The sequence below is a fragment of the Galeopterus variegatus genome, unplaced genomic scaffold, assembly GCF_000696425.1.
Source record: "Galeopterus variegatus unplaced genomic scaffold, G_variegatus-3.0.2 Scaffold3893, whole genome shotgun sequence".
Taxonomy (NCBI): Eukaryota; Metazoa; Chordata; class Mammalia; order Dermoptera; family Cynocephalidae; genus Galeopterus; species Galeopterus variegatus.
Window position 1 is genome coordinate 79,149 of NW_007730004.1, and position 16,351 is coordinate 95,499.

Genomic DNA, 16,351 nt, shown 5'->3' on the forward strand with positions numbered 1-16,351 from the left:
AAGTGTAGTCAATGTCTATCATAAAGAGGAATAAGGACATTGGGAAAGAGACAGCCTTTTGACATCTTTCCTCTTGTACCATGGTCTAAATGGTATTTTGGGGAGCGATAGGGGTGAAAATGTGCTCAGCAAATTCTTCTCCCTGTTCCCCACACCTCACACCCTCTATGCTAAGCCATTGTCAGGAGGAAGAAGAGGGAGGGAAGAACAAAGAAGAAAATACTACCAAACAGGTACTGCAGAATATACTGAGGTCCAGGCTTCCTGTCTCTGCAAGTTCAACTATTGTCTGTGAATGAAAAAAAAAAAAATTTTATTCAAAACTGAACAATGTTCAACAACTCTTTCCCATCACTATGAATCAATAAACATGATGTTCATCTTTAATTTACCTATGTTTTTAGCTCAAAGTAAGAAATAAAATCTTTTGTTCATGTACTTTTGCTATTTCATTACAGTATGAATTCTGAAGAACGTCGGGGTAGCAAGCCCTTTGCAGCCCAGAAAAAGGGGGAGTAGACCATTAAGAATTTGCTACCATCTTAGTTTATTTTGGACAGGAATAATTTGTCAAGATTTGTTTTGGTTTTAGACTGGATAAAACAGCTGTTAAAATAATCTAAAATACCTCTGCTCTAACTCTACTTACATCTTAGTTTATTTTGGACAGGAATAATTTGTCAAGATTTGTTTTGTTTTTAGACTGGATAAAACAGCTGTTAAAATAATCTAAAATACCTCTGCTCTAACTCTACTTACATGACATCTTTAGATTATAATTCGGTTTCCTAAGTACCTGGGTTTTAGGAAAGGGATTCCCTGAATTGTATATACGAATATTTTAGCTACTGGAATGATATAGCTGTACTATCAACCACTTTACTGGCCTTTCAGTTTATACAGTCATTCAACAAATATTTACTGTATGCTATTATCTGCAGGAGGTATACAGAGATGTTTGAGATAATGGATTTGCCCTTTAAAGCAATCACAGTAACCTTGCAAAAGAGAGAAACATGAAATAATAAAATGTCACAGAAGTATAACTACAGGCATCACAAGAGCACTATTGGTGAGACTAAATAAAATGTACATGATCTCAATATAGTTTGAAACTTTTCTATATTCTAAAAGTTTCTTCCCTTGTATTCTAATATCTGCTAATAATTATAGCAGATAAATACTGATACTTTGACTGTTAAACACATGTGACTTAGACTGTATTTTGCTACCTTTTTCTTTTGCTCTTCTGTAGCTTTAATAATCCCTGGATCTGATTTCCAAGATTTTCCAAAATTGTAGAAAAGTGCAACACTATTGGCAAGGAATGGAAGATGGATAAATAAAAAGTTGAGATGTGCCTAAAGTTAAGGAATCTAAAGAAGCAATGACAAATGAGTTACGATTATATGTAAACTTATATAATCCATCAAATTTTACTACAAAAGAAAACACCTACCAATCAAAAAGATACAAGCTTTTTTAAAATCAAAATAGATACACTTTCCTATTATGTTCTTAACAATGTAAAAAGTAAAAATGTGACTTCTTTATACACTTCCAATCACATAGGCTTATCTAACACTTAAAACTCAGTGAATGAGTTTTAAAAATTCAGTGAATACATCATTTTAAAATAATCAATACAAAGATATTTCAAAAAGTTCATGGAAAAAATTGAATTAAAAGATAATATAAATCTTTCCATGAACTTTTTGAAGTATCCTAGTGTTTTTGACAAAAAATGAAGGAGTTTCTCATGTTCAGAATTAATAACATATGTTTTATCTATATGCATTAAAATCTTTGTATATCTACCAAACACTTCAGATATCATACTCATGCACTTAATAGATGGCTTTTAATTATAGGAAAGTCAAAAAAGAAAAATTCTCTCCTTTGCCTTTTTTGAACACACTCAAGTTGACCTTAATTTTAGAAAACATATTTATAAACTTGGTTAAAACAGAATTAGTTTCTATGTTCACATTTTTTTTATTTAATGAAAATATAAGAAATGTACTAGGTATTTATAAATATAAGGAAAGAATAAAAAACTACTTTAAATAATAGTATGAAAATAAAAGAATGTTGCCAGAGCAATACATTCCTGAGACACAAAACATGGTATCCTCAAACACCATTTTTGAGATTTTATGTGGAAAAAAGTATCACACAAGAATTTGTAAGATTTTTTAACATTATCACATGTACACATTGTTTACATTTCTCATGAAGCACAGACAGAAAAACAATAGCTTCTTGATGAAATCATCCTACTTTAGTTTGGTAAATACCAAAATACTAAACAACCACTTAAAATACAAGAGAAACAAAGGAAGAAGAGAAAGATTAGTTACTAATTATCTTCAATGTTCAATACCTGCAATACTCAAAAGTAATCTCTTTTCCTTTTTTCTCCAGTCTCCTATTTCTCTCCAAATCTTACCATCCTCATTTCACAAAATATACTGGTACAGCCAGCAGGAAGTAAAAAAGTTGTCAAATTTTCAGCTGTTCCAACTGCAGCTCTTGAGGAAAAAGCTGGGTAATTGTATATGCAAAAAAATGATGAAACCTGCCATTATTTAAGGGCAGCACCTTTATTTATGACAACTCTACAGGAAATAGGGTCTTTAAGGAGGTAATTAAGGTTAAAAGAGGTCATAAGGCTGGGACCCTAATTCAATAGGGCTGTGGCCTTACAGGAAGAAGAAAAGAGATTTTTCTCACTCTCACTCTCTCACCAGGTGAGGACACAGCAAGGCAGTTGTCTACAAGCTAGAAAGACAGCCCATACCAGAACCCAACCATGCTGGTACCCTGATCTCAGACTACCTGCCTCCAGAACTGTGAATAAATAAATTTCTGTTGTTTCAACCACCCAGTCTATGGTATATTGTTATGAGAGCCCGAGCTAACAAATACACACATCCACACCTTCAGCCCCATTCAACTGGAGGGAAAAAAAAGTTAAAAGGTTGAGTAGATAATTTTAACAGGTCAAGAAAAATCCTTCAGAAACAGAAGTCCCTGAATACCACTGCATGGCCTTCACTAACTATCAAGAAATACCAGCGCTTGCCATTAACAAGGTGACTTTAATTAAACTGAGGAGATGGTTAGCAAGGGTTAAGTCCACCATCATTCTATCTCTGTAGCTGGGTAGAATGGAACTGCAGCAGAACTTTTAACACGATCTTAGGACAGCTAAACCCAGCTTCCTGAGCGAGAACCTACAATTGAGCTCTCTTTTTTTCTCAGGCTATAGGAAAGTGGATAGAAATTTAGTCAAATTATAAAACTGAAGAGATATTATCCTGGTACCAAACAGGATAGAAAAAAACCTCAAGAATTAGTCACAAAGCAAAGAACACAGTCTGGAAGGAAACAACCTAAGAACAAATGCAAATTAACCAAAGATGTTTTATAATTAAATTAAAATATGAATCCTATAAAATAAGAGCTGAAAGATGATAAAACAATTAGAACCAGATGAAAAGGCAGAAATAAAAAATTGAGATCAAACAAAAACATCACATAATATATAAACTATGGATGCATAAAGATGAATACAAGGAGAATAAAAAGACTAAGAAAAGCACAGTAAATGCAGAGGAAAAAGACAAAAAACAGTAATTAGAGACAAGAGTATGAACACAGATGACAGCCAAAGATAATTCAATATGAGGATAATTTTATTCCTAAAGTACGAAATACAATAAATAAAAAAGAATTCAGAGATTATAATACAAAAAACTTCAGAAAAATGAAGGAAAAACATTCATTTTTGTATATTATGTATACAACACACAAATAGTACCTCAATTTTTCATATACTGTATACTGAAAAGACATATTGAGAAAATCTGAGGGACAATGATTAGCATCCTCTGGGGCACATACTGGTTGTTTTTTAATCTCAATGATAAGAAACGTTTTCTTGAGTAAAATTTTTTTAAAAAATCTTTTTAAATGTGTTGTTGAGCTGTTAGTAGAGTAAGAGAACACCTTGGAGACCAGACATGATAGATAAGAACAAATCTAGATGCAAATTGGTTCAAAAATTTAGTGTGCACTAAAAGATTTTAACATAGTTCTCTACATAATAAATACTGCAAAGATAAAAATTTAGTGAAGATATAGTGACTTGAGCAACCCAATTAACAAGCTTGATCTTATGCACAGAAAGCACCTGAAGGAGCACATAAAGTGTTAATTTTTAACTCTAATTGTTTCTATTAGAAAAAAGTTAATGAAAAGTAAGGAATTAAATTGATGAATTAAGAAGTTAAAGAAAAAGACTAACAAGTAGAGAAAAGGAAATAAATAGAAATTATTGAAAGTGAAAATAAATAGAAAGAATTAATAAAACCTAAAACTGTTTCTTTGAAAACTCTAATAAGATAGATTAACTAAAAAATAGCCAGACAACCCTAATTAAAACTAGGAATGAGAGAAGGGACATAGCAGCTATGTTTAAAAAACAGATAGGAATGTCAGTACACTTGAAAATAGAAGATATGGACAAATTCCTAAAACATATAAGTATATAATTGAACCAAATAAACTATATATTACAAAATTCTTTAACATAAATTATAAAATTAACATGTGAATAACAAAGACATTGACTAGTAGTCTAAAAACGCTTCATGTAAAGCAAACCCCAGGCTAAAATGGTTTTACAAAATCTAATAACTGTTTAAGAAATCAATAATTTCAATATAACCCAAATCTTTTCAAAGAACATAAAAAGGGAAACAGTTCTTCCATTTTATGAGGCTGTTATCATTTTGATATCAAAACATAAGACAATAAAAAAATTATAAGACAACCTCGTTCACAAATATACATGCGAGACTAGTAAAAAATTTAATTCAGCAATGTATAGAAAGATAAAACATTATGCCCAAGTTAATTACTCCAAGCATGCATAAGTGGTTCGACATTAAAAAAAAATCTATTAAGGGCCGGCCCGGTGGCGCACTGCACTAGTGCGCCACTTGGGAAGCGCGGCTGTGCTCCCGCCGAGGGTTCGGATCCCACATACAGACCGGTTCCTGCTCACTGGCTGAGCGAGGCGCGGGGGCAACACCGAGGGTTGCGATCCCGTTGCCGGTCCCAGTCCGGTATGGGGGCGACACTGAGGGTTGTGATCCGTTGCCAGACACGGAAAAAGACAAAAAAAAAAAAATCTATTAATATATTATTTAATATTAAAAGATTAAAGAAAAAAACACATAATCTACAAAAAGCCAAAAAAGTGGGGCAGAAGAGGAATTTACACATTAAAAATCCAAGTAAACATCATGCTCAGTAGTAAAATACTAGATGATTCCCTATAAAATGAGAAACAAGAATACCATCCTGTGTCTATTCCACAGCGTACTGAGATCCTAATCAATGCAATAAGATCAGTAAAGGAATTAAATGATATAAAGAATAGAAAAAAAAAACCCAAAATTCATTATTTATACATAATAATTGTCTATTTCATTAAATCCAGAAGATCCCAGACAAATTATTAGAAATAAGAAAGCTTAGGAAGGTTGCTGGAAATACCAATATACAAAAGTCAGTTGCATTTCTATATACAAGACACAAAGACAAATTCTAAGTAAAAAGATAAAACTGGCCTGTCCAGATATCCTAATTCAAGAACAAAGCTAGAGTAATAAGATTATACAGTACTAGTACATGCAAACAGATAAACTGAATAGAGTACTGGATAAATATCAAGGTTGACACTGCAACTGAGTAAGGAAAAGGTATGCTGGAACAATGAGCTCTCTAACAGAGTAAAAAAAGAAAGATATTAATCCCTTCCCTCACATTATTCTTCATTTACAGTAGTCAAATGCACATGAATTAAGAACTTAAATAAGAGAATCTCTTTAATGACTTAGAGTAACTCTTGAACATGTGCGCGAAAAAATATATACAAGAAGTTTATAGAAATATTGTTGGAATTCACAGAAGGTGGTGATTGGATACCTGAAGATAGGTATTAAAAAGCATAGAGGGTATTAAAAGAAAACTGGGAGACGTACACAGAAAACTGGAAAACTGATGAGTAAACTACAGAAAAAAATGCTTAATGGGAAAACGTGTAGAAGAGAATGATGAAAATCATTCTGTACACTCTTGATTTTTACATGTGTAATCATCCTAGATTCTGGAGGCTGTTCTCATATATCCTGGGTTTAGAAAAGCTTAATTTAGTTTAAAACCAGTTTGAAAACTTATTTGCAGACATAAAATTTCTAATAACCTATTGTCAATATTTTGACAGTGGTCTCAACACAATAAGCAGTTGACTGTATTGGCTATGTCAGTAAATTTTCAAGTTGTTTAATTATTACAAAAGAAGCATAGCCAGTAAATGAAATTTTCAAAGTGGAAAAAAAAGAAAAAAAAAAAAAAGAATCGTTCTGAGAACCAAGAAAAATAATGTATCTGCAAGAACTATAAACCAAAAAGCACTGAATAAACTAAGGCATGTATAATATATGGGGAGATAATTATTTAATGAACAGTAGAACAGAGTAAAAACTTATTAGAACAGTTCATATCAATGTAAAATTCATTACTACCATAAAAACACTTCTTAAGCAACCTATTAAGTTGGCTATCATATTATGACAAACCAAAAATTATTTGCAACCCCCCAAATCAATATTCATGGCACTTTTTCAGTCATTCAATGGACATGCACAAAGCAGATGAAAAATGTGAATCACCCAATGCTCACATTCTCAGCTGAGGCTGCACAAGGCAACATTCTGCCTTCTTATTTCATACTGTGACCAAGTGTCCTTTTTGGGATCTATTTAGTGACATATTTTTGAGCTTTCTGTTGCTTTTGCTGTTTAAAAAGACCCCCTTGAGAAGTGCTGAAGTGCTATCTAGTACTCCTAAGCACCAGCAGGATATGATATGCCTTAGGGAGAAAATACATGTGATTAGATAAGCTTCATTCAGGCCTGAGATATAGGGCTCCTGGCCATGATTCAATATTAATGAACAACAATATATATTAAATAAGGTCTTTTAAACAGAAACACATGTAAACCAAGGTTATGTATTGATGAGTTGACAAAAATGTTGTGACTAGACTCTTGCAGAAACCTAACCTTGTATTTCCCTCAGGAATGATGGTTTAGTACTTTCTAATTCAGTGTTTGCAGCAACTTTATAGAACATAACTAACGTGAATAATGAAAACTGACTGTAATTCTATTTTTCAAAACTAGTCTTAATCAGTTTTAACTACATACATCGTCATGAGGGTTGCATGAGGAACAAGGTAGACGCAAGAGAAAAGAGGCTGAGGACCTCAAAACAGGTAATCCCTGATAGCTGCTGTCATTTTATCTCTGTATCTTGATTAGTACCTTGCATCATGAGCCTGTGGTTCTTACTATAACTTATTCTGTGCTCTTTTTTGTTCTCTTCCTACAGGCTTCTTAAGCTTCTCTCCCTAGCCTCAGAAGTTTAATACTGGGAAAAAAAAGTAGCTCCAAAATCATATAGGGCCTAGAGATATAGTTCTTTATAAAATGAAAAAAAGAATAAGGTTTTTCTTCACATAATTGGAATTTAAAGTTATTTGTGATTTCATTCTACATTCTGAATATCATACACACATACGCAAACATCCAAATAAAAGAAATTGTGAATGCATATACAAAGCCTGTTTGGACATAAACTTAATTAGATTTAAAAGTCACACAAAAATGATAACATGCACTCAACACTTTTTACATATAAGGTGTGTCTTAAGGCATTCATCTTCTCAAGAACTTTATGAGATAATACTACTATCATCCCTCCTTTATACACAAGTATAAAACTTAGTATATTCATACTGCAATTTTTATTTGAAAAATTAACATGTGCAATTTATTCAATGCATTTTAAAAATAAAATATATACCAATCTATTTCAAAGGCACAATTATTCAAATAGGGCAAGTTAAATAGACTCAACTGTTCTGGCCTTCCCTTCAAAATCTACCTCTCACATTCTCACTTCCCCTTTGGGAACTTGCATAGCTATTTTATACAATCCCCATATGAGAAAAGAAAAAGAGAGAAAATTCAAAATATACCATATAATACTCTCTGGCATTAAGTTTTCATTATTTGGTAATTTACTAATTTTACTGCTTTTATCCACATATGCATAACAGATTAGGAGTACAGCAACAGTTTAAAATTATTTTAAGATGTGAATCTGAGTTTTTTCCTTGGACATAAATTTTAATGTCCAATTTAAGAAACACAAAGTCAGAAAATATGTCTGGAATACTCAAGTCATTTCAGAGGTCAGTGCTTTTTATAAGTTTATAAAAGATGAGGGAATGAAAACAAGCAGATCTTTTACTCATACTAAATGTTCCAGTAAGACAATTACAATGCTTAATAACATCATGAAAATTTTTATGTCAAAGTATAATAGAAGGCCAGAATTAGCTAGTGAAAACTGTCACATGGAAGAATTTCATATAGATACATACACTAAGAAAGTATTTAATAAGTACTGTACTACACTTTCTTAAAGTAATCACATAATGCAGTAGAAGTATTAAAATTATAAGCATAGCTACAATTCTGTGCCTCAGATCTCAAAAGTAAAATAAGTACATTTTGTTTTTCAGCACTAGGCAACATAATAAAAAGAATGCAATATTATATAATATGCAAGACTATGAGGAGAAACCAGGTATTAACTAAAATTGTTTAGAACAGTGACGAAGTACATTTTGTTTTTCAGCACTAGGCAACATAATAAAAAGAATGCAATATAATATAATATGCAAGACTATGAGGAGAAACCAGGTATTAACTAAAATTGTTTAGAACAGTGACAAGTTACCAAAAATTGCTTACTGTTTAAACTATATACATATACTTTTTATAGTTATGTTTTAAAAACAGATTTAATTAAAAGACACTTATGAAACAATGTCTTTATTATAATAAATCTGTCTTACTGATTGAAATTTTTCTATGTAAAAACATCAAAAACTGACATGGGCTTTATTTCTTTGATACTTTTACATGTACATGCACATAATTTCAAATTATATTACCTTTGAAAAGTGTACTACACTGAGGATTTGCTGAAGTTAACAAATGTTTGAAGATACAGCACTACATGGTTTTTCTGAAGCAAAACAGATGAAATCTCTTTAAGAGAAGATTAACTGCTGCTTAGCCACAGCAAAATAATAAGTTGTGATATTAAGAAAATTTAGAGAAAACAGTTTGATAGTAAAACATGAAAATCACAGTTTGGTAGAAAGGTTTCAAGTATGTTTAGAGTTAGACAAATACTTGTTTCAATCCCAGCTTTACCAGAAACTGGCTATGTGGCCTGGGGCTCCTTAAGCCTAAATTTTCTCATTAAAAGTTACCTAATTTCTAAGTTATCTAATTTCTAAAGTTACCTCATTTCTCTATAAAATGGAGATAACAATACTAACTATGGGATGTGGATTAAATGACTACTTAATAAAATACTTTTTAAACACTCAATGGTAGCTATTATCATTTATGTTGTTATTAAAAGTACCTTTCAAAAGTGACCTATTAAATACGAAACATTTAAAAACATTATTTTAGTCTGTACTTATTTCCTAGGTATTCCTATTTTACTAGTTAGCAAATCATGATTAGCTCAGTCTTAATATCAAATTATCATTAAACATTTGTTTAAATAACAAAAAATTGTTCTGATATGACCTTAATAACCAAAGGATATCATTCCAAAACCAGAAGAACCACGTCACATACATCCAGAATTTGGTTGCCAAATATATTCCAAGGGGCAATGCACTATGCATTGAATGATCAAAAAAGGATCTGTAAAACACAAGTTTCATAAAATGTGAGCTCTATATTACCTGTAAAAATTAATATTTAAATTAGAATTACACACATCTTGTATAGTAAACTGTTTTAACTAGAATCCAGAAGTCCAGGATGCTTAAATACTGAGACTATTTTCATAGTAATCAATAATAAATGAGTTCATATTGCAATGACTTGGTGCAACTATGAAGTTCCTTTTAATTCATCAAGAATTAAAATTCTATTCCACATACTGTTCAATTTTAGTGTACTCCTATTCTCTCAAGCCAATAATTAACTTTAATATATATAGTAACTCTATTACCCAGCACATTATTCACCAAAGATGTGTTCTAATTTTGACAAATGAGTACAAAACAATCCTCCAGTTTTTCTCTATGTTTCATCATTATTTCTCCTACACACTCCAGTTAAGCTTGGGGCACATCTTTTCAAATAGAATGAACAGGCTAATTTAGTGGAATTGATGGTTTGTATTTATAACGCTTAAAATTCAGGAGAAACAAACATTAATAAATTTTATTAAGCATAAGCAGGATCAACTATCCATATAGTCTAAGTAGAAAGTCTTGGTGACTTCCTATTTACCATATCTCTTGAAGTCCTAGAAATACTAAAATCAGAATCCTAGAAATACTAAAATGAGACTATTCATCTAGAATTAAGCCCCTTCTTGAGAGTTAACACATTAGCATATTACTAGTCATTTTCATCTCTATGTGAATTATTTTCAGAACTCTTTTCTGAAATTCAAGTAAAAACAAGATACTAAAGGAATGGACTTAGATAGGAAGTTCTGGATCACAGACACCTGCCTAGGTTTGCTGGATAGGGCAACATGAGGAAAATGGGACTTAAAGATTAATGAAAAGTGAATGGTTACAATGTTTAAAGAAAAAAGAGGAAAGAAAGAATTTTTTTAAAAAATTGAGCTTACTCCATAATTATGCTTAAACTCTACTGTTACTAAAATCAAACCTCTTCCTTGCTTACTATGACCACAGAAAATATAATTCCTATGAAAAGGTGAGCTTGAGTATTATAATTAGGCTTATAAGCAATACCAAATTACATTTAGAGTTCGACAAACTCAGGTTCACTTCTATCAAAATATTTCAAATACTTCTAAAACTATATTTTAGTCTTAAATATCGTATGTTAGACTTTTGTCTTAAAGCACCTTTAGAATCATTTTAATAACAATGTTAAAAAATCTAAAAGATTTCACATAATAAATTAAGACCAAACATACTACATAAAGACCGTGTTCTAAACATACCAAACATTAATTTTATATAACATGGTATAAACTATATTCTTTCATGTACAGTTAAAAATATAGTTAAAAACAACAAACTTACTTTGAAAGAAATTGTACTGTAGCCCAAACACCACCATACATTAGCCCTTTAATGAGCCAAGAATCGATATTTAGGTCTGCTATAAACCCAACCAGCCAAATAACTAGGAAAGGAGTTCCTAGCATTACTTTCTGCCGAAATTCCTGTACAGAAACAAACAATTAGAAAGTTTTTGCATGTTTCAAGTAACCTCAATCTGAACCATTGTTAACTTTGTAAAAGTATGCAGCAGAGGATGAAATTCACTCATTCAAATCTGCCTACTATGTGCAGGTACTATTCAAGGTGCTGATCTCTGTCTTAAAAGGCATTAAACAAATAATTTAAAAAGACTTTTGTTAAAATTGTGGAAAATGAGAATAGAAGTTATAGGAGTAGGTTCTATACAGTCAGATATAGAAGACAGCAGTACAACCTGTTAATACTGGCTAGAAAACAGTTCATGACAAATATCACCCCATTTTAGGACCCTGATAACTAGAAAGACAAGGACAATCAGAATGACTGAGGGTCTAAGAACTATGTTAGATAAGGAACCTGAGGATGCTTGGCCTGAAGAAGACATTTCGAGTGATATTCAAGTATATAAACAGGTATTTTAAAACCTTAAAATGAGACAAAGAATAAAATAAAATATACAGGTTCCCAGAGTCCATAGAATAAATATATGTGCCTCTGACACACTTCAATACTCAGAGATAGTTTCATTTCATTACTGTTAGAAGTTCTTACTTGTAAGTATAAAACTTATAAATTCCTTGTAACATCTAACACAACTGTATCTTCACAGCAACACAAAACAAGCCTATTGCCTCTTCCACATAATAGCCCTTCACAGACTTACAGGCAGCTATCAAGTCTCTTAAGTTACCTTAGGTGAAAAAACTATATGAGATATTCCAGCTGTAGTCTAACAAAGCTTAGAGTATAAATATTACTTTCCTCATGGAATATTTATCTTTCTGAACATTTTTAGCATCCCTTTCATACTGTTGGGCTTCTAGTGAAATAAGTATTTTCTCTTATAAATGACCATCTCTTTCCCAATTTGGTCACTGTAATTCATTTTCTGAACTAAATGTGTAATTTTAATTTAGACTAATAATTAGATATCAATTTCATATGATTAATTTTATGCTGTAAAATTATCCAGTTTTTTTCTAGTATGTGTGAACTTTATATCAAGATAGAGAAGATTTACAACTGGGAGGACAGAGTGTATGGGTACTAGAGGGAGAGAAGATAGACATGTTGTCATTTGAAAAAGTATTTTATAAAATCATCTTCAATTTGGCTTGTTTTTAGTCAAAAAGGAGTGGGGACAATAGGTAGAATATTGTTTTCCCTCAGCATTGGCCACATTTTCTCATTTTTAAACATTAAGATATAATTTACATATAGTAAAATTCACCCTGTTTTGTGGATAGTTTTCTAAGTTTTGGCTAACATGTACAGTGGTATAATAAGCACCAAAAAGATACAGAATAGTGTGTCAAGCCTTGAAATTCTCCCATGCCCTCCAGTCCTAGTTGCAAGTAACCACGAATCTGATTTCAGTCCCTATAATTTTTTCTTTGCAGGAATGTCATACAAATGGAATCATAATGCATGTGGCCTTTTAAGTCTGGCTTCTTTCACTTAAGAGAACGCAGTTGACATTCATTGATGTTGTTGGATGTAACAGCAGTTTGTTCCTTTTTTAATGCTGAGTAATATTACATTAAACGGATGTACCACAGTTTACCTATTTCCCAGCTAACAGATTAGGGTCATTTCCAGTTTGGGCAATTATGAATAAAGCCATTATAAACATTTTCATACAGATTTTTGTGTGAACATAAGTTGATTTCACTTGGGTATATACCAATGTGTAGGATTTCTGGGTCGGATTTAAAAAAAATTTTTTTTCAAACTTTAACATATATAAGATGATATTATAAAGAAGCAAAGGTGATATATTGCTATACAGTTATGAGAAATCTATTTTCTCCTAATATTTCATTATGAAAATTTTCAACTATTTAGTAAATTTGAATTTCATGTTGAATATCTGTATATCCACCACCTAGATTTTACTGTTCAGTAACCTACTTTTAAATTAAACTTTTTATTTTCAAACAATTATAGATCCACAACCAAGTTGTAATAAATAACATGAACAGATCCCAAGTACCCTTTACTCAAGTTCCCCCAATGTTAACATCTTGCAAAACTGTAGTACAATACCACAACCAGGATATTGACCAGTCAAGATGCAGAACATTTCCATCACTGTAAGGATTTCTCATATTGCCCTTTTATAGACAACTTCCTTTCTACCCCCAACCTCTCCTTAATTCCTGGCAACAACTAATCTGTCCTCCATTTCTATAATTTCAAGAATTTTATATAAATGGAATCACATAATATGTAACCCATGGTATTGGATTTTTCACTCGACATATCACTGGAGATTCACCCAGGTTACTGCATGCATCTTTAGTTCATTCCTTTTTACTGCAGGGGAGCATTCCATGATATGGATATGCCACAGTTCGTTTAACCATTCACCCACTGCAGAAAATCAAGGTTGTTTCCAGTTTGGGGCTACTATGAATAAAGGTGCTATAAACATAATGTGAATGTAAGTTTTCATTTCTCCAGGATAAATGTCTAAGAGTGTAATTTCTGGGTTGTGTGTGTGTGCGTGCGTGTGCGTGTGTGGTAACTGCAGTTTGTTTGTTTTTTAAACTGTCTAACTGTTCTCCAGGATGCTGTATTATTTTACATGCCCACCAGCAATGTCTAAGTAGTAGTCTCTGCATCCTCACCAGCATTTGGTGTTATAGCAACTTTTTATTTTAGTCATTCTGGTAGGTAGATCACTATGGTTTTAATTTGCATTTCCCTAATGGTTAACGATGTCAAATATCTTTGCATGTACTTATCTGCCATTAGTATGCTTTTTTTGCTGAAATATTTCTTCGTGTCCTTAGCCCATTTCCTAATTAGATTGTTTGATTTTTCCCTGAAGAGTTCTGAGAGTTCTTTATGTATGTTTTGGATACTAGTGTTTTGATGTCAAATATCTTTGCATGTACTTATCTGCCATTAGTATGCTTTTTTTGCTGAAATATTTCTTCGTGTCCTTAGCCCATTTCCTAATTAGACTGTTTGATTTTTCCCTGAAGAGTTCTGAGAGTTCTTTATGTATGTTTTGGATACTAGTGTTTTGTGGATATAAAGCTTGCAAATACTATCTCTCAGTCTGCAGCTTGTCTTTCACCCTCTTAACAGGGTCTTTCACAGAGCAAAAGTTTAAATTTTGATAAAGTCCAGTTTATCAATTTTTATGGATTGTGCTTTTTGTGTTAGATTTAATAACTCTTTGCCTAGCCATAGATGCTGATAATTTTTTCCAATTTTTTTCTAAAGTGCTATAGTTTTACATTTTGCATTAAAGTCTGTGAACTACTTTAAGTTAATTTTTGTGTAAGGAGTAAGGTTTGAGTAGAGGTTTAATGTTTTTGCCTATAGCTGTCCAAATACTCCAGAATCATTAGTTGAAAGGACTGTTCAAATACTCTCTCTTCCACTGAACTGCTCTTGCACTTCTGTAAATAGCCAGTGGGGTCTATCCATATGATTCTATTTCTGGACTCTACTCTGTTCCATTCATCTACAAGTTTATCCCTTCAGCAATATCATACGGTCTTGATTCATAGCATTTTAACAAGTCTTGAAATCATGTAGTGATCAAAATTGTTTTAGAGGGCCGGCCCTGTGGCGCACTTGGGAGAGTGTAGCGCTGGGAGTGCAGCGACGCTCCCACCGCGGGTTCGGATCCTGTATAGGAATGGCCGGTGTGCTCACTGGCTGAGCGTGGTGCGGGCGACACCAAGCCAAGGGGTTGCAATCCCCTTACCGGTCAAGAAAAAGACAAAAAAAAAATTGTTTTAGGTTTTCTAGGTCCACTGCCTTTCCATATAAATTTTAGGATAATCTTGGTTATTGTCTTAGTCCATTTGTGTTGCTGTAACAGAATACCTTAGACCAGGTAATTTATAAAGAAAAGAGGTTTATTTAGCTCACAATTCTGGGGCAGCTGCATCTGGCAAGGGCCTCAAGCTACTTCAACTCATGGCAGAAAATGAAAGGGAAGCTAGTGTGTACAAGAGATCACATGGCAAGAGAGTTAGCAAGAGAGGAGGAGTGGAAGCAGCAGGCTCTTTTTAGCAACACACTCTCTCAGGAACTAATCCACTCCCTGAGAAGGGGAACTCACCCCCAAGCGAGGGCACTAATTATTTATTCATGAGGGATCTACCCCATGACCCAAACACCTCCCACTAGGCCCCATCTCTAAATTCTACCACAATGGGGATCAAATTTCAACATTAGTTTTGGTGGAGAAAAACGATATCCAAACCAAAGCAACTGTATATATAAAATCACTTGCTTGAATTTTGACAGAAATTACATTAAATCTGTATATCAGTTCGGGACAACTGACATATTTATTATGTTGAGTTTTCCAATTCATGAACACAGTATGTCTCTTCATTTACTCAGACCATCTTTGATTTCTTTCATCAGCACTTTTGGTTTTCAGTATACCAGTATGTTCCATTTTTAGTTAGATTTACACCTAGGTTTTTCAGTTTTTTAAGACATTCTAACTGGTGATGTATTCTCTTAATTTCAGTGTTCACATGTTTATTTCAAGTATATAGAAATATAATGGACTCTGTGTTGGTTACCTTATACCTTGTAACCTTGCTAAACTCATTTATTAGTTCTAAAAGTTTGTTTTTGTAAATTCCTCAGGCTTTTCTTTGTAAACAATCATGTTAACGGCCGGCCTGGTGGCGCACTGGATAAGTGCGCCGCTTGGGAAGCGCGGCAGCGCTCCCGCCCGAGGGTTCGGATCCCACATGCGGACCGGTTCCCGCTCACTGGCTGAGCGAGTCACGGGAGCAACGCCGAGGGTTGCAATCCCGTTGCTGGTCCCCGGTCCGGTACGGGGGCGACACTGAGGGCTGCGATCGGTTGCCGGACACGGAAAAAGACAAAAGACAAAAGACAAAAAAAAAAATAAAATCAATCATGTTAACTATATAAATAAGGATACTT

The 16,351-nt window shown here is 32.9% G+C and overlaps 1 protein-coding gene across 2 annotated transcripts in view; it reads right to left on the reverse strand.

The window, feature by feature from the left end:
* Nucleotides 1–16,351, reverse strand: part of ZDHHC17 (zinc finger, DHHC-type containing 17) — a 117,830-nt gene that overhangs the window by 38,012 nt on the left and 63,467 nt on the right. For both annotated transcript variants that reach the window (XM_008586233.1, XM_008586234.1), the window contains exons 9-12: nt 11,240–11,382; nt 9,769–9,869; nt 1,233–1,357; nt 227–289 (exon numbers count right to left, since the gene is read on the reverse strand). In XM_008586233.1, the coding sequence (XP_008584455.1) occupies nt 227–289; nt 1,233–1,357; nt 9,769–9,869; nt 11,240–11,382 (432 nt within the window). The remainder of the gene's footprint in view (nt 1–226; nt 290–1,232; nt 1,358–9,768; nt 9,870–11,239; nt 11,383–16,351) is intronic.